This window comes from Rhamphochromis sp. 'chilingali', assembly GCF_963969265.1.
Source record: "Rhamphochromis sp. 'chilingali' genome assembly, chromosome: 14".
NCBI classification, from domain to species: domain Eukaryota; kingdom Metazoa; phylum Chordata; class Actinopteri; order Cichliformes; family Cichlidae; genus Rhamphochromis; species Rhamphochromis sp. 'chilingali'.
Genome location: NC_137941.1, coordinates 4,977,847 through 5,002,549, shown reverse-complemented (window position 1 = coordinate 5,002,549; position 24,703 = coordinate 4,977,847). Strand labels below are relative to the sequence as shown.

General features: G+C 41.2%; 1 protein-coding gene across 1 annotated transcript; it reads right to left on the bottom strand.

Moving 5' to 3' along the window:
- Positions 1–2,336: 2,336 nt before the first annotated feature.
- cavin2a (caveolae associated protein 2a) lies at positions 2,337–24,032 on the bottom strand. The gene is made up of 2 exons (XM_080902640.1): positions 23,243–24,032; positions 2,337–5,742 (listed from the first exon to the last, which is right to left on the bottom strand). The coding sequence occupies exons 1-2, from the start codon at positions 23,837–23,839 to the stop codon at positions 4,897–4,899; spliced, it is 1,443 nt and encodes a 480-aa protein (XP_080758766.1). The 5' UTR covers positions 23,840–24,032; the 3' UTR covers positions 2,337–4,896.
- Between the last annotated feature and the right edge of the window lie 671 nt (positions 24,033–24,703).

Sequence of the window (24,703 nt, the reverse complement as noted above, 5' to 3'; positions counted from 1 at the left end):
TCACTCAGAGTGTAGAATCCGTCATTTAGCACTAGGTATCGTGGGTAACCCTTCGGGGACACACATTGTATTAAATCAATAAATTGGGTCCAGTTTGACAAGTTTCTGAACGATTGAGTGTGAACGTGTTTTATAAGAAGAAATTTGTGGCAATCAAAAGTTTTATCGTCACGAACAGGATTCGAACCTGTGCGGGGAAACCCCATTGGATTTCGAGTCCAACGCCTTAACCTCTCGGCCACCGTGACTATACAATCTGGTCCCACATATCTTTTTCACTATAAACATAAGCACTGCCGAGCGTTTACGTTACATATATATTTGGCTGAATTGTGCAAACAAACAGTTGCGTTTCCTACCGTGCTACTTACTACTGTGCAGTGAACGAGAAGAAGGATGGGGCGGTGGAAGAAGCGCAGGGTGTTTGCTTGATTTCGGACATAGGAGGGAGACAAACACCATCAAAACACCCCGCTCGCTCGCTCACAAACGTCGGAGAAATAAAGCTCATTAGACGTTTTAACGATGTACGCAAAAGAGCTGCGTAAAATATAGTGATCTTAAATAAGTTTTTTCTTGTGGATTTTATAAACGTTGTATCGGACAGTAATAAAAGTAAGGTTACGACTGCTGTGGAAATTTCCTTCCAAAGTTTATTGTTGGCAAAGGAAATGCCGGTATCGATGTCCTCTTATTAACAGGAAGATTCCCTCACTTTATTGGTAGAAATCAAAATTAAAATCAAAAGGGTTTTTATTGCGAATCGCTTCTACAGAACATTTTGGTTAGTCTCCGTTTTAATTGGATTAAACTGTGTTAAAGGAATAATGTGATCTTATGTTACTGTGCAATCCAAATTAATGGAAATTTGTATTTCTACAGTATCTGATTACTGATCTTGCTACTCAGTGCTAGTGTATATAAAGTCAATGGTTAATATATAAAGTCAATAGTTAGTGCTAGGGATCGGGGGTTAAGGTTGGTCTAAGGTGCTGCGCAACATTAAACCACAACCAACCTGGATTTTGTTGTTTATATAGAATGAGAATGAATAATCTGATCTAATCTCTGTATCATGAATCCACACTGTGTAAATAAGGGTTGAGTAACCTCGCCACTCCTTTCAGATATGGGTGATACACAGCCCTGCCTGCTCTAAAGTGTACTAGATTCCAGCCCTATGACAAAACTAAACAACCATACAGCCCTGTCAGCAACAAGCTTAACTAGCCTACATGTTTTCTACGCAATTTTAGGTCAAAGGTATTGAATTAAAGGAGACTTACTACTAGGACTCTACTAGCTTTGTAGGATTCACATTTCACAATAATGCATATTCATCTTATACTGGGTCATATGGAGGCCCTTAATACATTCTCTCGCTGAAAAGGGTAGCTTGCTTCTGAATGGCCATCTCCAGGTGGTTTGAAAAGCAACTTTAAGCCTGAGCTATCTATAAACATTTAGGAATACTTGCTTTTAATGACCTCATACAGATCTAAGAGCAAGGATTACTTGTACACACTGCATACCTCATTATTTACAACTATAGTCGTATTTTATATGTGCATTCACACAAGTTTGACAGAAAAACAAGGAAAAGCACAATAGATAATCTTTACCTACCTCTATGTAAGATCTACACCATTATCGTGTTTAACCTTAACATAGATTAAAAGAAAACAAACAAAACAATTTCAGTGTTATAAAATGTTTATTAATGTATACAATACTAAAGTCTGCAAAGGAAAGGTCAGCATGTTTACAAGATTGGTGAGGGGAGCACATTTAAGCCCTCAAGTGATGAGTAATCTTCTGCCATGAAGGAAACTTCTTTGGTTTAAGTGGTTATCTAAGTCAGCCGGCTAAGAAGCAAAAACAAAGATTATGTTAAACACAAGATCACTACCTGACAGTGCTCAAAGTGTGTAGCACACCGTGGTCCTCATAACTCGTAGATTTAACAATGCAAAGAACGAAAAGAAGACTTTTGAACAAATACACATTGTATACATTTATTTTTTAGCAGACCAGATATCACCAAGTAGCACATTTGCATGAATAAGCAGAAAGTACACATACACCTAGTGTTCAATCCATTTTCATCTTGGGTGATTTATATGAAAAATGTAAATGAAAAGCAAAGGTTAAACACACTCAAGTTGTTCAAAAGGATACATATCAAATTGCTTTACGCATTTATTCTTAACAGATCTTATTCAATAAACGTGCAGAGTATTGCTGTAACACACAAAGCACTTTCTTTTTCTCCAAATACTGTAATACCAAAATGTGCTGTGTTTGCAGGGACTGTTATTTGGCTTTGAATTTTAGTGAAAGATAAAATTCTTTACTTTTACTTCAACCTACAAACCGTTTTGACGGAAAAAAAAAAAAAAAAGCTCTGAAATGCAAGCAAGCTGCAGAGGCCATTTATAAAAACAGAGCCATGAATACCCTTAGATTACTGCTTAAACATAGTAACAACAATAGTTAAACAGCATATTTAACAATTAACATACTTTATTTGTTTAGTTGTATTTCAACAGTGGATAGTAGGTTTTCCCCCACGTGGTGTAAACATACAACACAGTCTATACAGCTTTGCTGTAGTAAATTCTCTATTTAATCTGATATATACATAAGATTTTTTATATTGCTGTTCATTTCCCATGTTAAATATTCCCATTGATTTTCCACAAATGAAGCTAAAACAATACATATGTTCCTGCATAAAACATACTGACTGAATACAAGTGTAAGAACTTCTTTTTTTTTTAATTTGTTTTTATTTTTAAAATGTGGCACATATATGAAGCGAGTCACCTGAATGATAATCTTAAGCTCAACTATTATTATAATTAGGAATGTGTCCACACTTTTAATAAATTGATCTTTAATGTATAGTTTAGATTTTATTTTTTGACTTAAGACTAAAGCATTATTACTCACTTCAATCAGAAGCAGTGTAACACATCTGGTTCCCACAGTTTAAACACAATCCTACTAAGATGCACATACTGTTGCTCAAAGGCAACTTTAGCATCTTTCCCAACAGCTCAAGTTCTATCCTAGACATCTCACCTCGCCCTCCACTATGAGCTCATGCCCAGGAGCCTCTGCCGGGGCATAATACCTGTGGCTCCACGTACGCTGTTCCTCTCTCTGCACTCCCAATAAGGAGGCCAAGGGCATGAAAAATGGGCTGAGAAAGAGTCATCCGTCAAACCTAGGAATGCTGCCTTCTGCCTTTATCCACTTCTGTGACCTCTCTGGATCCACTGCACTTGGTTGGGCTTGCTAAATTATTTTTAGGAAGTCATGGCATTGGACAGCTTGGGAAAAGCTCCAAGGAAGAGCAACAAGAGAAGGGTCACTTTACAGGAACTTGAAGGAATGACTTTCAAACACAAAGTTGATGTTTGCACCTCCTTTAAAATGTCTCATGGAGTTAATTTCAAAAAATTAAAAACTCCACGGAATTTCCGGCATGGTTTACTATCACTCTTATATACAAAAAGCATAGTAATCCAAGCCTACTGGGGAGCAGTTCCTTATACCAGCTGGTGCATGATAAAGACACTGCAGGTGAATGTCTGTGCAGCAACAAGACAGACGGGCTTTAGTGATGAAACAGTGTTTACATTTTAAACATATGAATCCCAGTAAACATTTCACCATGAAAGTTAGGAACGCCTTCAAGACAAACACTTTAGAATCACCCAAGTATCACATAATGACAGAAATCTCACAGATACATTTAATTTATGTACTGAAGGCAGTTATCGCATAGCAGTGTGCCTCACATAGAAAAATATAATCATTTCTCCAAAAGAGACACTTAGTATCTCAGTATTAAAACGATGTCTTCTACATTTCAAGCAGCTTCTATACTGCAGTCGTATGCTTTATTTGCATCAGCGTGACTGAACTCAAACTTAATTCAACCATAATAACCACAATTTTTTAAGGATGTTCTGAGGGTTTTAAAATGTATCTATTACATTTCATTTCTATGTGATGCAACAGATAATTGTTAGAAGTCAAATGGCAGCAGTATGTAATTCAAATAGTGTTTCAGATAGTCAATGTTTAAATTGTTAGGAATGACGAAAGTGGATCTCACTATGGGACTATATGCAATGCGTAAAACCCGAAGTGAAGGACAAGAGGCAAGACACAACCACCTGTTAGTCTACATCAGGTCAGCATAGGCCTAAGATTTCAGTGAACAAGCTCTAGTCCACTACTTAAAAAAAACAAAACAAACAAAAAAAACCCACCCCAAGACCTTTTCACTAAAAAATGCTGAAAAGTCCCATTCCAACTATTGCACAACCTGGCAACACACTGCCTCACCAGGCTGTGGGCAGAACCACGGTTGGCAAAGATTTACTATTTTTCACAAAAACACAAAGAACAAAAGAAGCTATCTGTCAGTGAGGAAGAGCGGGCCAGGAGCAGACAAACACAGCAGGAGGGAGGTATTTGGTCCCGTGCCCAGGAGATGTGCACCTATTGAAGTGGTAGGCATCAGCTGAAGAGAGTAAATTCTGCAACGTTGCCTTATTTGGACAACTTAACTACAGAGTTCATGGAGCAGTTGCACTAGAAGCTTCAATCTGAACTCTTCACAACAAGTACTGTCCGGGGTTGCTGACCACATCAGGGTTTTTAGACTTTTCTGGTGATAATTAAAGGTAGTGTTGTGGGAAAGGTTTGGGGGTGGACTACCTCGAGAGGTCGAGAGGACATTTCTAGTGTAAATAGGTGCTAAAGACGAGAACATGAGACAGTTTGCGGTGGAGGGATAATTTGTGCCTGCTGTGTGCTCAGCAATCGGAGAAAGAAAAGAATAAACGGGCAACTAGAGCTTGTGATCAAAATTCAATCAGATTAAGAAACTTGCTCCAGAGCAACTGCCGCTGCGGTAATCTGGGTATCTGCTGCCGTCTCAACAGGAGTTTTCTGTTCCTCTTTTTTTTCTTCTTCTTCTTCATCCTCTTCATCATCCACACCAAGATCATCTTGCTCTGGAAGTGCCAGACCAGCAACATGATCACCATTAATCTCACTTGATGCTTTTCCATTGAACTCTGCCTTCAAGCTTTCTGGGCTGGAAGGGCTTAGCATCTCCTCCACAACCCCCTCATGGGTATGCACTTCTGCCCGGTTGAGCTTGGCATCCATGCTTCCCAAAGGAGGAATCTCTACGTGGGCTCCTCCTATAGACTTGGGCACATCTTGTGAAGGAGACTCCCCGTCTCTGACCTTCTTGACATTGAAGGTCATGGGAGACACCTTAAAAGAGGAGCTCTTGGCAGTTGGGCTCTTGGGGTGGTTAGGGGTGAAGCTCTTCTTGATCTTCTCACGTTTCTCTGGTGGCACAATCTTGGTGGTGATCTGGCTCATCTTTTTTTCGATGCTCTGGCGTGAGAAGGCCTTCTTGAGGCTGTCGACCTTTTTCAGGCTGGACCGTTTGAACCTGTCAGACCTTCTCTCATAAAATACGGAAGTGGCCCCTAAACCTTCACAATCCAGACTATCTTGTTCCTCGTGTGTTGGAAGCTCATCGTCGGAGGACAGGTTAACGCTCTGGAGGACCTCATCTTGGGTATGGATGCCATCAGTGGAGCCTGTAACAGATGGAGCAGGCCGGGTGGATTCTGCATCATACTGGCTTGGTTGTGGGGTCTTGAGGGAGTCCTTGACTGACACAGTGGTAGGGATCTCATTGTCTTCCTGGTGGAGAAACAGAAGGATAGAAAGAAGTTTATCAAGAGGGCAATCATTTTGATGAGTAAAAGAAAACTATGAACAAGGGCAAGTCTGACAAGCAATGCGCTAATGCTGTCTGGATTGGCTATGGCTGGTTTATACTTAAATCTACTGATGATTGCTACCACAGTCTACATCCTGACAATTTAAGTACAGAAGGTGTGCTTCAAACTGCACTTTCAAGCACACATTACTGTGTACTTTTTGGTTAAGCACAGTTGTTTCTGATTCATCGGAAACTGACGTCTGTGTTTAATATTCTCAGCCTGCTGAGGACTGAAGAAACGAGTCTCTGCATGCCTCCCAGATTTTCTCCTCAAGGTGCCTGAGGAATTCCACCTGTTTCTTTGCAGCAGTCAAACACTTCATACTGTCTTTTATACCGCCGACCTCCCCATCCATAAACATACCGATAACCACTAACCCGGTAAAATAAGAAGCAATCGTTTCCATATGCAGACATTCATTTTGTTCAACTCTCTTTTTCTATGAGCTCCCCCGCCTCCGTTTGACTTCGTCCCCACCCATCTGTGCACAAACATGCTATCACACACATACACAGCCAATGTTCTCCTCCACTGGGGATTTATGAGCCTCAGTGCCCCCCAACCCCTGCCCCTATCCTTTCACACCCAGGAGTGAGTGCAGAGTGAAGGTGAAGCTTCAGTGGTTGACATACCCCACTACACATTTGAAATGCTCATAAACAAACCCTCCCTGGAAGAGCCTAAATATCACCACTGTATTCTCATCTTTGAGCTAATTTAATGTAGCACAGTGTGAAGTTTGAAATGCATTTTAATGCTTTACAGTCCATAACACATGATGTATGAGCTGACTGACTAAATTAACTTCTATAATTTCTTGAAGCAGACCCATTATGGTTTTGAGTGCTTTTCTTTATTTTGTGACACACGCACACACACACACACACACACACACACACACACACACACACACACACACACACACACACACACACACACACACACACACACACACCCTCTGAGCCAAACCCTCAGGTTTCAGAGTGTTCTGAACATATTTTAAGACACCCTTTTCTGCTCCTCAATCTGTATGATGTCAGAGTGGATGTTCCTTATATGGTAATTTCAGCCACATGAAGCCCCTCCCACGTTCTGCTCAAAGGACGCAATTACGTGTACATTAAGTTGATCGATTTCTTTGAATATGTGAACTTTGTGGGAAATCTGTCACTGTAATGTGAGGTCACAGATCAATAGTGGAGGAGCACATTTTTGAGATCTTTAACATCTACATATATCAGTTATAATAACCAGTAAAGGTGCCATTAACCTTTATAGCTGACTAAAAGTAAAGCTGAACTAAGCCAAAAATAAAACTCTGGCTAGAAAAAAAAAAAAAACTTACAATATTAAATACAATAAAGATCTCTTTCTAGTCTTTGTCGGTTTTGGTCATTTCTTTTCCAAAAGAAAGAAAGAAAGAAAAAAAAAAAAATTAAAAAAAAAAGGGCCCGAGGAGACCTTGACAAATCTTTTTTTATTGCAACTAGGGTGACTCAATAAAAAGACAAGACTGTCAGTCAAGTATTTGTGTTGCAGTTCCTCTTCTGAGCTTCTTGAACATTGCCCACTGCCAAATACCACTCATATTATCATAAAAAACGAAACCACTAGCTTTATATTTGCATCTTGCACGTAAGAAAGAGTCTTCATTCAAATATGACTACACTTTAAAGAATGCATAGTAGCTCTTGGGTATTATGAGAACGCTTAAAGCATCAGGATGGTTTGTTGTTGAATGCCACCATGCATCTTTCTTGGAGTGGACTGGGCCAACCACACTGGAACAAGGCCAACAACAAGGTCTTTGAAATGCCTAAAACGTGCCCCATTCTGTACAATTCTGTAGCCCTTTTGTTGATGCATAAAAAAGATGCAAAATGATAATAATTATAAAATGAGTCATGATATAAATAAATTTTGCCTTAATTAAAAAGCCCAATCAGTTGCAACAATATAAATTACTGTGATTGCAGTGTTTGTATGCAAAAGATTTAACTCTTTATTTGCAAGAAAACATCCTCACATTTTCAATGTCATTTCTGAATTCGTCTGATCTTCTGCACAAACTCAACCAAACTGGGTGACATGAAATCTGAAATACTCCAAAACACACCATTTGCCGCATGCTCGTAATTTCCCAATGTTTAAAATGTATATGGCCCATTTCTAAACGTATTCATGCTCTGCTGTCATTTATTGCATCCTTTGTGGGAAGGAAAGTGAATTTCATGAAGCCTTAGTGAATTCTTTCAGCTGTTTATCTGTCATGCCATAGCAGATAAGCATCAATCTCTGTCATCGGTAGATGACAACTTCTTTAGGAATAGGCAGATAGCGGCCGGTCAACGATATAGCAGTGTTCACCTGAACTGTACATTCCGAAAAAATGAAGACAGGCTATGTTCTGCTGCCGTAGCTTTTCCGAGCACCTAAACTACAACTTATGTAAAGCTTTTGTGAAATGGTAAGTAATGCCCTCCTGTTTTTAACCACCTTGCAGATGCCTGATATCTCCAGCTTCATCTGAAACATGCAGCTGTGATTCGCAGTTGAGGTGTGCCAAGCCAATAAATCTGTCAGCATGTTATATAAAGCACAACACCCAGAAAACCCAGGGACACATTTTTTAAGGTGAAGGAAAAGAACAATGCATGTTTTACAGCTTCAGAATATAAAATGCAATATAGACAGAGTAAAGTTGATAAAGCAGATTCATTTCAGAAGTGCAAGCCAGTTACAACAGCTTCCAGAAATCATATGGCAATTTCTAAAGAAATTACACCTCATGAAATTTCTTTCTGGGATGTTTCTAAGAAATACAAAATCTCAAAGAAATCATGATCTGAGAATGTAGAAAGTCTTTATTCACCACCAACCAGTGTTAGGTGTAACCCTTCACAAAACACTGTTATTCTACATAATAGTTATGGTTACTTTTTAAATGCTAGTAATTATTTGCAAGTAAGGTGTCACTCTGAGGAAAATAACAAGCTTGACGCTGGTTATGTGGTGCAGAAAATGCTACAAATATCAACTTACTATGCAATGGGGTAAAGTCAGTAGACTCAGAGTTAAATATACAGTAGAGTAGATAACCTGCTGGCTGTGTAACCAACCTGTGCAAGAAAAATGCACTTGGGTGTTTACTTTTCATCACGCAACTAACCAGTTACTTATCGATATGTAATGCTGTAATTTTAAAAATTACATTTTAATAGAAGAATTCTTTCAATGCAACCCAAAACGTTTCTTTAAAAAACAATATCAGCCCAAAAGTGCCCTCAAAAACAAATGAGGGTTGCCATCTGTCCTACAAATTGGGAACTGTGATGCACTCTGGATTTTGGGCTTGAAATCCCCCCAAAAAAAGACAAAGAGTGGCACCTTGGGGAACAGCTCTGGTTACCCGCTGCCTCTCAGTTGGTTTAACTGTAATCTCTCCCTTTCAGTTTTGTTCTCTGTGGCACTTCATTGTTGTTCGTGAATGGGCAGAATCTGAATGCCCTATTTTGGTGCTGGTCTGACACTGCAGGACCGCCACAGAAACATGTTCATGCAGACACAAATCAGAATAGCCAGGAGCTCTGAGGGTGACAGCTTAAACAAAAAAAAAAAAAAAAAAAAAATCAAACACATTAGAGATTACAGAGAAATGCCAGAAATCTCACTTCTAGGAAGATGATGGTGCTCCAGGCTTTGTGCTTATCTCCTCTGTTCGTGTGTGTACACTTCAGATTGAGTTGGGCAGTTTTAATCAGCATGATGTATGAGATTTCTTAAGGGTTAAGCACCCATCTAAAATCTGACCAGCTGTGATTAGCAAAAAAATCAGAGCCAATATGGCCTCTCCTGACCCCCAGTGGAGCATTTCCTGGTAATAAACACTAATCTTCCCTGATTGTTCTGTGCAGTTAAGGTTTCTAAAGATTCAATCTTGACACCTCTGCACCAGTCTGGGCACGTCACAGACTTTGTGATTTGGCTCAAACATGTTTGGGGTAATCAGTGTGGGTGCTGAAGTGTGTGTGGGAGGCAAATTAAACACAGAGACTGAGTTCTGAGCCCACCTGTGACTAAATCTACAAGAGTTTGTTCAGTAACACTGTTATTAACTGAGACATGCATTGCTCAAAATGTATGGAGATGGCTTTAAATCCAAGAGATGTACATTGCGCTATATTTATGGGACTCTCTATAGAGAACAACAGGGTAACCAGTGCGATTGCTTAATCTAAAACAACTAAAGTTGTTATGAAGGGGTAAACTACCTATGGAGGACAATCCAGTGTTTGTGCCAGGCTATAAACATGCTTGTAGTGCTTCTAATGTAATAATTTTAACCTGGGATTTGTGGGACAATTTGTCAGCACATAAGGGTGAAGTAGCTTTTAAAGAAAGGATCTTTTTATTACTTCGTGAATCAGAAACTACCGTCTACATTTTAGGCCCTACATGTTATTTAGAAAACTTTGTGAATATAGATGGGAATAAAAGCAGAAAGTTGGGTGGATTTACACTCACTAGCCACTTCTTTACTTGCACCACTAGCACTGGGTTGGACCTCCTTTTAAAACCGCCTCAAATCTTTTTGGCACAGATTCAACAAGGTGCTGAAACATTCCTCAGAGATTCCTCAAGTCAGCAACAGCCTGTGGCATTTAGATGATCAGTTTGTACTAAGAGGCCTGACCTTACCATCTGAATGTCGCAGCAGAAATCAAGACTAATCAGACCAGGCAATGTTTTTACAATCTTCTGTTGTCCAGTTTTGGTGAGCTCGTGCAAACTGTAGCCTCTAGTCTGCATCTAGTGTGGTTTTCTGTCATTGTAGCCCATCTGCTTCAAGATTTGACGTGTTGCGCGTTTAGAGATCCTCGTCCGCATACCTTGGTTGTAGTGAATGGTTGTTTTGAGTTACTGCTGCCTTCCTATCAGCTCAAAGCAGCTTGGACACTCTCTTCTTAAGTCTGACATCAACAAAGCATTTTGCTCAGAGAAGCTCAGTGAAATCTTTGTCTTTTTGGACCAGTCTCCAGAAATTCTGCAGATGGGTGTATGAGAAAATCCCAGCAAATCAGCAGTTTCTGAAATACTCAGAGCAAACAATAACCATGGCGCATTTAACGTGATTAAAATCATCTCTCTTTCCCCATTCTGTTCAGTCTGAATTTCATCAGGTCATCTTGACCATGTCTACAGGAGCCAAGTTGCTGCCATGTGACTCGCTTATTAGACACCAGCATTCAAATGCAGATTAATGGATGTATGTAATGAAGTACCTCATAAGAGCTACCAGAGATGAAATTTGAGATATAACTTTGGTTTGTTTGGCTGCCCAAGTATATTAAAATAGTGTGATATTAGCTTGCCCTCAGATTAGCTCCCAACAGTGTTAGCAAGCAAGCAACAAACAAAATTTCCCTAAATACCATTTGACCCATGAGTGTCCTGTGTGTGTGTGGACCTTGCATTCTGGTACAGGGCTCTTGGGAACCCTCTTAATTAATGCACCATCTAAGCAATCGCTCATTAGCCCCCGAGAATGCGATACAGCATGTGTGTTTGAGTGTTTGTGTGCAGCCATGTAGGACGCCAACCATTATAATTAAAATATATTTGGAAGCAACCACAAAACAAAGTTAATTTAGTGTGACAGGCGGTTTACTGTACATTACAGGGCACACACTTCAAAGATATCTTGTACTAATAATTATATAATGTAGTTCAAGAGCCCATGTAACTGTTGCATGTAGGCCTGTCAAGATAATTATTTCATTGACTGAATATATGCACATGAACACATTTTTTTCTTCGTATTGTTGACCACACATTTGTTTATGTCAAATTACGAGCAGCCTTTTAGCCTACACGATGCCACAATGCACTACAGGATTTTCACCACCCTTCTACGACTTGGGGCCGCGCCTACGCGGGATGAACGGGAAAAGAACATGCCGAGACACGTTTTTCTCTCATACCTTCCCACACTGCTTATGTTTTTTCCCCTCCTTCCTTTCAGTCTTGTTTTCAGACAGCTCCTCCACAGACATGAACACCACACACCATAGTAATTCACGGAATATTGCCTATAAAACAACAACTGTGACCTTGGGCACATTTTGGATGATCCATTAGGTGATCACTTTGTACAAGTGTAGAAAGAATAGATATTCTTGTGAACTGTGGACAGATTACTAGATACTTTGCTATGACATGAGCTCATTGGTATTTTGGCTAGATGAGCTAAAGACAGAATTATCCATTATGTCATCGATTGTTTTATTGACTCTGTATTTACAGATTTACACTATTATTAGTGCAGCCTAGACTTAAAACTAGTAGTAGATTAAGAATAAAATTCTGCACGTCAGTCAACAAAACTGAAGCACAGACTCCCTGATTACATTAAAATATGTCAAAGGGCACCAATAGCACAAACAGGGTTAAATGCCAAGGGTAAGTAAGTAAGGTAAGCATGTTGACTCACTATTGAAGTCAACCTCAAGTCCTAGAGAAGCTGAAGAGACATCAAAGTAGGTGCAGTGAAGATAACACATTACCAGTACCTAAAGCTCATGTTTCTTCCCCTCCCTCTGTCAGCTGCCTATTTCTACTCAGAAAGTTGAAAAGATTGGGTTCAGAGCTCTCCAGATCTCTGCTGTTTTGCATTAGAGCCAAATGAAAGAAGAAACATCATTTTGATTTTGTCTTTGTTACCTCTATCAAGGCAGCTAGGTTTTAACTGCCCAGTCAAAAAGCAGGACTCAATACATTTTGTTATCAAGGAGTGGATTAGAAGGAGTTTTTCTTAATTCAACTCTTAATTCACCACCAGAGACAACTGAACAGGCATCCACAGAGGCCCTCTATATGCAATGTTTGATAATTCACTGCTCTTTGAAAGGTTGTATTAATTCATTAACATGTCACCCATGCTACCAAACAATACGGTTTTTCCTGGGACATGTTTTTTAACAAAAGTAGCAATGGTGACAGGACAAGTTGGAGGGTAGAGTTACAATCTAATTGCAAGCATGCAACATGTTGCTAAGCTTCAAGAGTCACTTGCTGTACTCAGATAAAGAGATCAGGGTGGGGAAAGGCAGAGTTGCAACTGAGTGAAAGAAGTGAACTGGGCTCGCATTACTGGATGAGTGACTTCATGTTTACACCGCATGCACCATGACATCCTATACTGTTTCTTTTGTATCTCTTCTCTCCTCTTAGTTTACATATGCGTGCACGTGAATACAAACATCCGTTCACATATTCAGAAAGCACAGGATGGACCTCAGAGGACAAATCCAGTCTTTGGCTTTCTCGACATTCACATGAACCTCAACTGGAGTTTCTGTTTAGAACTTATTGGCAAACTTCACCATTAATAGCTCACGGAAAGAAAATAATCAGGACACCAAAGCACACAGCAATTAAATGTGTGTTTTTCTGGCTCTTCAGCTGAACGGGGTTCCACCAGGTGAGGCTGGAGCAGGTGTGCTGGTATAGTTAGTCAGGTGGCCTCCTGGGAACAGCAGCAATGAGAGGGCACAGCATCACCACCACTCACACAGAAATCTCTGTTACTCTTGTAATTTTAGAATGAGGAAATCTGGAAGTTTATTTTAAAAAGAATAAACAGACGAGAGAGCGGAATGACTCTGTGCTGCTCGCACAGAATGGACAGCTCCAGATACAGAGATTTTTTACCCCCTTTTTCGACAGTCAAAACAAAAGGTCAAATACAAAGTTGTGAAAGATTTCCATCTTCCCACTGTTTCAAAATTTGCCAATCCTCACCATCTGTACAATACCACTGTCCATTACACCACAGCCACGCTCGTCGATTCCCAGAACAATAGCAGTGTCAAGTCCACCTGGAACTCACATGATTGCGCACATTTGCAGTCACTTTCACCCCTACCCAGCTTTTTCCAAAACCTCACATCCCGTCTACCCTCCAACCCAGTGTGAATGAAGAGCCATCTGTGGACACAGGAAGGAAATGAAGAAAAGGAAATTGAATTCTACTATTCTGACTGTAATTTTACCAAGAGACCTGATAAAATACCACTGTGCTCTACACATTCACTTCTGAATGTAGAAACAAGGACTGTATTGTAGCCCGTCATTCCAAATATGTATCAATTATGACAAACATGATCATAAAAACAGAAGAAAAAAAAATCTCATCAACGACTTTGCTCCAATTTTGAATCCTGCCCCTTGGCGTAATACCCACAGAGCTTTGCAAACAACTCGGAGCATTCTTTTGCATTTGCACCCCTCCCATATCTGCCTCACCAAAAGAAAACAGCATGTTTACTGGGCCTGCGAGCTTGTGTAATTGCACAATACAATAACCAATTGAGCCACGATGTCATGCTTACGTGCTGGCAGAATGGAAGCTGTGGCAGTCTAGAGAAGCTGCCATTATTGCTGTTGACATAAATGATGATGTTGAGGAAACCTGTTGACACAACCTATTATTTACAGGACAACCGTGAGTGCACTTTGGCTGCTGATGCGCTTCATATTCTGTCACATAAGCTCTCCAGTCCTAATTAATTCACCTATGGCCTCGTATCCATTATACAAACCCATTATTGACTTGATCTCTGGAGCCTTGTCGCTTATTGTACTTCCTCTGCATCAACCAGATCCCAAAGTTTAGCACAATCTACCCAACAGAGAATGATGCAGAGTGCTAAATAATATCTTCACTAGTTTGCACTCTTGTGTTAACCCCCCTTTGCTTTTTTGTTCGAATCTCTCAAGATCCTTCTTCACACAAAGCTCATTGTGTGCGTGTGTATCAAAACCATTGTTTGATAAGGGCTGTGGGAGCATTTTTGATAAGGCTCTCTATTTGTCACAATGTTTACTCCATACAAAGGTTAAAGGGCACATGAGTCCGCAGTACAGACAGGAATGCTAACATGTCAAATTTTCACATTCCGTTTAAGAGCAGAGGAATGAGAACAAAATAGTTATTGTTGTCTCTCTTCCGGGCATGAATGTAGAGGCCTAAAAGAAGGGATTAGACAGATCACAAAAGTCAGAAACGGCAAACGACTCTTTACCCCTCAAAGGCCTACTAGGAATAACGCTACAAGCGCTTTCCTGAACTCAATTATTGGATTTGCAATGGATTTGCAATGGAAGCAAAGCTACTCTTGGAAAAAATAAATAAATCTACAGTAATGTCATCACACACACGTTTTTGCTGACATATAGTGACATGTCAAAACCTGTCAAAAAGGTGGCATTACCCTTAGTCTGTACTTAGTTCAATGTGTGGGCAGGGTGGGGCTTTACACACATTGTGAAACAGAGAGCAGAGGACACAAGTGGCAGCTTTGGCAGCCAGCCATATAAATTAAATAAGTGCACATTATTAACAAACCAAAATGTTCCGTTTCTTTTGTATTTAGTTTTTTCCCCCTCCCTTTTAATTCGATTAAGTAGAAGAGCTTCAGTCTTTCCATGTTTTACACTGATCAGCAGTTGCTGAGAAGCTTTTGCTGCACTAGCAGTGAGATTATAAGGCAGTTTCAACTCCAGTAACTTCCTCCTCACTTCAGTGGTCTCTCCTTTGCTCTACATGGACATGATAGAAGGTGATGGGCATCTTGTAACAGAGCATATCATGAAACTGACATATACACACTGAAACCAAGAGCACAAAAACTAGTGAAACTGTACACCGCACAGAAATTCAAGAAGTGCACACAATCCACTTTTTTGCCTTCAGTTTCCTGGAGGGATGTCCAACTGGGAAGATGGGGCACCCTTCTAAATCCACGGTGGTGGAAACACTGAGCTTCATTACCTTATTAATAATCTGAGATATCATGGAAAATGCTCCCGGCGCTTCCCAAATAAAGACGTGCATTGCATCATGCAATACACTGAGAGACTACTACCTTTGTTGTATGTCTGCAAGCATGACTTTACTGCAAAAATATCATAAATTAAACAGTCAGACCAGATTATCAGTCATACAGTATCAGTCAGTTGCAGATACCCATCCAGGCTCTAATGTTACCACCTCTTTTCTGCGTTATTAAAGCTGTTACAGATGCTATTTTACTCAAACATTCTGCGGTTGCAAACTTGCCTTTGCCTCGGAGGCTGAAACTGTTGAGCCGACTCGTCAAACCTGAATGTTACATCAGGAATAAAAGTAAGCACTTAAGGTAATAGATCCCCATTCTGATGCATGGGGTTTGCTCATTTACAAACTTCTGTATAATCTCCACACTCGTTCTTATACTATCATTAACTGACAATTGCAGGCCACGTATTCACTTTGCCTTTTTTTCTGACTTCCTATCATTTTTCACTCTATATTTATCCCTTACTCGCAGTTCTGCCATTTTTATTTTTTGCTGTCAGGAAAAAGCCAGAGGATTATCTGAGGAATGAACCCCAAAGGAAAAGAAAGAATGATAACAAAGCGAGAACCCATGCTGTAAACATAGTTCATTATTCAACTAGAAAGCACGCCTTAAAGGCTGCACACCCATTTGAGACTATTATCACTGAGACCAGTTTTACTCTTTAGAGTCTTGCTTCAAACAGCACTTTCTAAAAATATTCCTAACAGAAAAAAAAAAATCTCACTGTAGAGGACACAAGTCATACTCGTGATCACATGATTCCTATCTAGAAATGTCAGCATTGTACATGTGGTCTAATTCAATTTACAGCCAAATGTAGCCAAAAATCTACATTTTGTGCAAAATGCATTATCACATGTTGATTCGTAAGAGGCAAAAAAACGCACACATGTAATTTGAGTCATGAGCTTTATTAATCCATTTCCTATCTGTTGAACTGGAACATGATAACAGATCTTATCTGTCAGTCACATTTAAAATCAGTTCTGTTTAAAGTAACTTTTCCACAACTGCAAAGCCACCACACCCACCTGTTGCTTAAAGAAATGGGAAAATAAGACTTTGATTTTAAATTAAACTTGTGCTCAGCTTGAGTTGCAGTGTTACTCGCTTACTGTTGAGTATGAGCATGTATTATACAATAGAACAGAATAGCGCTTTATTGCCCTTTATCATCATTGTACATGTATAACATTACTAATAAAGTCACTAATGGAGCAATTTGGAGAAGATGTATTGTATAGTTACTTGTGTATTATGTAACATTAGATTACAGCCATCATCTCCGTAAATAGCTTCAGATATTCTGCTGGTGAGCCAAGCAAAGAAGCACAATCCTCAGTATTAGTGAGCTTCTGACGAGCCTTTTTATTAAAGTGATTCTATGAAAGCACAAGAAACGTGTGTATGTAATTACAATAATTAACCATAATTATTCAGCAAAACTCATGATAGTTATACTAATCAGCTATACAGAGTCATTGTGTTGGGTTTAATATTAAAAAAAGTACAGTTAAAGGATAAACCGGAAAACTGGTTGAGAACTAAGCCAAACAATGGACGCAATACATCCAACAGCTATTTAAGCCCCATTCCTCAACCAAGTACGATTCAGAATAAAACATTAATGCAGGTTTGCAAATGGTTAACTTTAGGCCTCAGTCACAAAGGCCTACAGATGTGCTGATGATCATCTGGCAACCACCTGTTCCTAGGGAATGCGAGTGGTTGCTAGTAGTTACTAGCATGAAACTGGTTGCAAAGAGGTGTATGGTGCTGCATTGGTGGGTTGCAAGCAGAGTGGTGTGGTGGTCAGTAGTTTGCATGGAAGAAGCTTATTTATCTGCAAACACTCAAACTACTTGGTAAGAGGCACTAAAACTGAAATGTGAAAAAGTAACAACATTTGTCTTCAAAGTAAAAGTTGCACGTCGGTTGTAGCACAAGGTCCAGCACATTCTTTGTGACCAATCGGCAAACGATCAGAGAATACACTTGTGCCCGGGGTGTGACGGGGGTCTACAGGGCTACCTGACTGAGGCCTTAATAAAACTAAAAGGACAAAAAATGTCATCACTTGGATCTTCCGAGATGTGGACTCATCTTGTGACTGAACATTTGCGGTTCCATCTTCAATCTGACAAAAAGTTCTGAACTTACACTATTAGTTGCTAAGAAAGCCAAATATTACTTCAACCTCCTTTCCCTGCACTGTAGATGATTTTGTCTTTACCCATGGCTGCATAAAGTAACGTAACTAGTTACTCACTTTAACTACACCTTTGCTGTATTCAACATCTGCGGCATGTATGCACAGCAGGTCTGAATGCACTGAAACAGCTAGCACGGCTTTCAGCCATAACGTGGTGAGATCGACCACGTCAAAGAGGGAGACATACAACAAACCTCGACTGTAGCCTGCAGACAGCTTCCTGCTCCAACCTGTAAAAATACTGTGAACATACACAATACGTACTCCAGTTGCACTCAAATATCTAATTACTCTTGTTAGAAAACAGATTTTATAAGGAAAGCTAATAAGAGAGCCACCCTGAGTTCAGCTTGAAGGTTTTTTCTTGTCTGTTGTGTCACAGTTCACTTGAATATACAATTTGGGACTTGAATAAGAGTTTAAAGTTGTGCACTACAACTACTACCGTTTTGATTTTTTTCCAACCCTGCTCATTCAGCTTCTTTGAACTACCAGTACAGTTACAGTGCAGGGCTTGGAACGTTACCTGTTTTTCCTCCCTTTTAGAGAATAACAAAGCAAAAGAAAACAACCTTTTCTTCCTGTTTGGAAAGCTGAGATTAAGTCACAACCTTGTGTCGCTGTATAAAGGCTCCAAATCAACCGGTAGCAAAGCAAACAAAATGAAAATGACAAACTCTAAACCAATCAATCAAATGGTAAAAGGTGGTAAAGAGGTTTCTAGCCGATGCGAAAAGAGTGAATATAACTACATGAACGTTTTGTCCAGTTGACAGCAGCAAAACACAGTAAGTGTGTTTATTCTGGCCTGAGAGCCTGTTTGTCTTTCCTCGCAGAGCGATATGAAGGTTCTTTGATAGGTCATGTAAGTGTGACGGTGTGAGAGACGGGGCTTCTGTTGCTCCCACTGGCTCTCTGCGATTAGCGATCCTGCAAACCCAGACAATCGCCGAACATCCCCTTTCCCATCCCTTCGAGGAAAGAAGCACAGCTGTACTCTCGCTGCTAAATATACAGCAAAGCTCTGCACACATGCAAAGTGACAGAACAAATAAAACCCTCACGCCGCTCAAATTCAATTTGCCACAGAGGTTGACGTGGTTGTTGCAAGGCTATTCCACAGTGAAATAAACACAGATGGGAGCGTTATGATCTACTTAGAATAAATGACTTTTCTGTCGCAGCAAATTAAATTCCAAATACAGCGCGTTTCATGTAGCGTGCCACAGAGATGCAAATTCAGATAAGCTATAAGATCTCCAAGACCCCTCAGGTAATGAGCCTTTGAAGCGCGCCTATGTGACGAATAATAGGAAAAGAAATTTTTGCGATCCAACGTTTTACCTCTCCAAAGAGAAATTACCAAAACAGTCTTGACACTGTACACAGCGGAATCTCTGATGACTTGGAACTCTGTCTGTTTTGCGTGTGTGCACACAGCAACAAAAGGCCTGGAGATGGGAGGGCGGTGCGGAGACAGGAAAAGCACTGATGCACAAAACAAACAAAGCCCAAGCAGCAGTAATTAAGACCTCGTTAGTCCTCGTTATGCGCAGGAATGCAGCAGAAATCGCTGCCATTTCTGACCGACCGCGGCCAAAGCTAGTATGGGACCCCTGCTCCGTGCAACTGAGGGCATTTAACCAACAGCCCTCTGTGTTTCCGCCTCATCTAGCACGTACAGGGTTTTGGATCAATTCTGCAGAGCAGGGAGGTGAATAGAAGAAAGTTTGGCTCTAGTGTGGGCGGCAAAATATCAAAGAGCAGCGTGAGACGTGTGGCATGTGCTTTAGCGAAGTTTCAGGGAACCAGGACAGGTGGTTTGACCAGAGAGAGAGAAGGGGGAAAAAAAGGTGGATTTAGTTTAAAAAACAGAAACCGGGAGTGAAACAGAGCAGATAAAAAGATACCAGACAAAAAACAGAGTACAGCACTAGATGGAGAAAATATGGACCTACTGGTACCAAATAAGAGAGATTAGGAGAGGTGTAAAGCGATGGAAGAGTCAAAACAGGTGAAGGAAGAAGGGCTGCATTTAACTTCTTTTACTACCCACTCCCCTGGGGGCACTCTGAGTGTCATTTACAAGCTCTGGAGCTGTATACACCTGACCCAACATATCAGCATGACATCCACTGGGCAAGTTGCAAGAATGCACATGTTTTGCACACACGCCCTTAAGGTCATTCCTAGTCTTTCTACACCCATCTGCAAACACTCCACCTCTTAGCCTGACGTGAAATTGGGGGGAAAATGAAGGAACATTTTAAGCAGAACCCAAAATAACAACAGAAACTCTACTCGTGCTCATTTATATGCTGCTTAGGTGAGAGAAACTCGAGCACATGCAATTTGACGGTGCATCGAAAGCCAGCAGCACTGTCCACTCTCATTATCTCCAAAGCAACAAGTCACTCCCTTCTAGCACATACATACTAAACGATCTTGGCACCTGCTGCGTTTGAACAACAGAGCCTCAGTACCTGGGAAACCAGATAACAACAGCGGTTAAAAGCTTGCCGAGGCTCTGGCTGTGTCAACAGTGCCCCCTCCCACCACCCCCCCCTTTTCACTACCTGGGCACAAACTAGTACACACATGCTCACAGGTACCCACGCACACGTGAAAAACCATGCACGAAGACTCCCACAGCCACGCGGCAATCATCAGTCGGCGCAACAATGTATGGAAAACAATTTTCAGTTCTTTTAATGTTCCTTGATAAGTGAGGGACGGTTTAGGTGAAGAACCATTAATCATAGTTTTCACTCGAAACCATCTCCTGGAATTACAGAAAGTGGAGAACTTTTTTTCCTTGCCTGAGTACAGGTGTGATATGGCAGTAAAAGTGGGAAATCCATCCAAAGAAACCACTTGTCTCTCTGAATTATGACTGTGGGGTGTAAACAGATCCACTTAAAGTCAGAGTCTGAGCCCTCCTCTATTATCCTGTGCAGCTCCATTCCCAGACACACCCTTCTCCTCACAAACAGGACTCAAATGTACTCGAAAGGGCCTCAACTCATAAATAATCTGATTATATTTTGCGTTGGTTTTTCGCTCAGACTTCTTTTAATGTGCACACGTGTTTGTTTAAAAGCCTGCTCCGCAAGTTTTGCAGAGCTGAAAATGAAAATGTCGCAAATCACTTACGACTCGTCACGTGTCAGTGCCAACCAGGCACATGGTGAGTGTGCACACAACCAAACACACCCAAAACTGCAGTCAAATGTAAATGCAAATAAAGCCAACACACACAAGTTCACTCATCTACCTTAAAGCAGTAGTCCAACCATTGAACACTGAGTTTTAAACAATTTAAAAGGTTACTCGAGTTACACTGAAGATGTTCTCATTTTTTCCCTCCGTTTTCCTTCTAGGAGCAGGTCTCACCACTCTGCCGCCATCTTGAAATGCATCCAGACACTTGTTTGGGCAGTTATTTTGGAATATTACCAGGTCATAAAAATGGCACGCATAGGAACCACAAATTTGTCAAATCTGATAAATAGTGCTTAGAAATCTGCCGACTTTACCCCCAAAATAAAGGTTATAAAAATGATTTTTTCCCCTCCTTTTGACATTTTCCTTCCAAACCATCTTTGTTGTTGCTGAATTCATGATGCGTTTAGTGCTACGTCTCCCTGCCTGATCATGTCTCTGTTTGTAACGCCATATTTTGCTCTGCTTCAGATACTGTTTTAAACCCAGGTGAAGGGACCGTGCTGACGTCACTATAACGCCACCAGCGTTACATTTTCAGAGTGTGCAGTATTCCAGCTCATGCAACTAAATTAACTGTCTGGCTGCGTTTACAGACTTGGACTTAGAGTTTGTGAATAAAACGAGTAGTGATGGGATTTCCAGCTCTTTTTAGAGATCCGGCTCTTTCGGTTCGGCTCACTAAAAAGAGCCGGCTCTTTCGGCTCCGAACCGGCTCTTCAGGTTGTTTTGTTGCTTTAATTAATTTATTATTAACAATAATATAAAATTATGCACAAAAGGAATTACTAACATAAAAACAAGTGGTTTTATTTATATATGTTTATATATAAATATATGCGGTGGCCCCTAGAGACAAAACACGTACAAACTCCAAAACACATTTCTAGCATGAACTGAACTTCCAAAGCAGAGCTACTAGATCACTTAAATTACACAATTGAAAGCATGTGTGTATTGTTTGTGTATTTATACACAGGCACTCATATATATATATATTCAAATAATTTAAAAAAAAGTTCATTTACCTGTTATTACCACACACCAAATCCGGTCGTTGGTACTTGCTGGCTTGTGTAGCCACAAGATAACAAAGGCTCAACACTGCGCCCAGCATCCTGGAGCACTTCTGTTGTCTTTTGTACGTGTTTTGAGTTTTTATGTGCTTCTGAGTTTTTATATGCTTCTGAGTTTTTACGTGCTTCGGAGTTTGTACGTGTTTTTACGTGTTTTGGAGTTTGTACGTGTTTTTACGTGCTTCGGAGTTTGTACGTGTTTTTACGTGTTTTGGAGTTTGTACGTGTTTTTACGTGTTTTGGAGTTTGTACATGCTTCAGAGTTCGTACGTGATTTGAAGTTTGTATGTGCTTTGTCTCTAGGGGCCACCGTAAATATACTTTTATTTATTCACTCCACATAAAATGTAATAAATAAATCATATAATACAAAAATCAACTATTCACATTTCAAGTTTTAACTATTTAAATTTTCAGCTTTTTCCTTTCACAAATTTAAAGTGAAAAGAACACAAAACACTGCAAACCACAACACAATTAAATATAAATTATAATATGAAAACTAAAAGAACATGCATATTCTCTGTCATATGGACCTGCATGAATAAACTTTCTCAATCCTTTATCATCTGCAACCGAAAATAGTTGTGGATGATTACTATACCTTTCTAATGTTGTTGTCCCTGCCTCTCTTTCTCTCTCTCTGGCTCTGTTCCTGTGCTACTGAGTGTAACTACCGCCCCTCCCCCCTCTGCCCAGCGTAAAGCACAAGGCTCGCGTGCAGAGTGAAGCGGAAAAAAAGTGCGAGAGAGAGGCTGAGAGAAAGAAAAAAAAAAGAAAACCCACGTGACGGCTCGCGATAAGGAGCCGGCTCGCGTCGTTCACGTCAAAGAGCCGGCTCTAAGAGCCATTTCGTTCGCGAACGACCCATCACTAAAAACGAGCTTCATATAAAAACTCGGGGGACTGCACCTTTAAAATTAGCACAAAGGGGCGTTTATTCTGGCTGGAATGCTGTCTGTGCGTCTTGGACACAACGTTAGTGTTTCTTTGTGCTTCCCTTACCTGGAAGATGAGCACTTTGAAGTGGTTCCTCTTCAGCAGGTGGCTGTGGTTGTTCTCCAGCTTCTTCACCTGCACCGCCTGCTTGTCCAGGCGCACCCTCACTTCCTTCAAGTGCCCGCTGGTTTTGCGAGAGCGCTCCAGCAGCTTGTCCACGTTTAAGGCGGTGGTGAGGTGGTTCTTGGTCAAGCGGGTCACGTCGCCCTGCACGCTCTGCACCGCGTTCTCCAGGTCGGCCTGCCGCTGCTCCATCCGCTGCTGGTTGTCCTGCACCGCCTCCATCATGTTTACCAGCTTGTCCAGCAGCGCCACCACCGTTATTGCGCTCACCTGTCCGCGGTCCACCGGGCTCCCAGGGGCGACCGCGCCCGGGCTGGTTGGCATTTTAAAGCCGAACCTGGAGAGGGTACCGGTCGGGGTCGGGGTCGGAGAGGACGAGGTGGGCGGGGAGGACGCCGGGCAGAAGCTCGGGATGAGGAGCTCCGGGTTCTCGGACTGCTGGCTGCTCTCGGGCTGGGGGCTGCCCTCGGGCTGCGGGATGGTGTGGGTGCTGCCAGAGGCGCTGCTGCTGGGCTCGGCGTGGGGCGCTTCTTCTTCCATGGCTCACGGGTGGTCGTGTGTCCCGCAGTGACTGCGTGTCTTAGAGGCACACGGGAAAGTTTTGCAGACTCTCGGATGCTGCTGCTGCTGCTGCCACTTGTTGCAACTGGAGAGAGGTGTAAACTAATTCCTGCACTTTTCTCGGCCTCCACGCCCCTTTGCCTCTTTCTCTCTGCACCCCACACACGCACAAACACGCCGTGAACTTTCAAAACACCTCCCCTGCAGGGAAGGAGGGAGGGGCCAGGCTGCTATGGTAACCGTGAGGGCCTAGCCCAGTTGACAATATAGAGGTAGAGTTGCAGTGTGTATGTGTGTGTGTGGTGTTTTCGTGTGACTGCCACCCATTCTACATTGAACAAGCCTGGCTGCATTTGAAAAATATCTGTGAAGGCTACTATTGTTTACAACACTCAGGTGGTGTGTGTGTGTGTGTGTGTGTGTGTGTGTGTGTGTGTGTGTGTGTGTGTGTGTGTGTGTGTGATAAATCACATACATTGTTTTGTCTAAGCCAAAGCCTGGCATGTGTCTCTATCCTTATATGTTGGTGTATGATTTGGTGTGTGAGTGCCCCGTGTGCCCCCTGCTCTTGTTTTTGACTTTGGCCAAACTGACATGGAAATGTGGAAATCCCTGTTTCAACAGTGAGCTCATCTGTTGCCTGGCACGCTGCCCTGGCCTTTGTGTCAATCAGCCTCTTTGTCGCTGTGACTGTAAATCTTACTTTAACAGTAACACAATTGCCTAATCTGCCTTAACATGTTGTATCAAGTAAATATGCCACATTTATTAAGAATGTGTCACAAAACTAGAGACAGAAATTTGAATAAGAGCAGAGAAGCAAGTGTGTTCAGCCAAGTCATT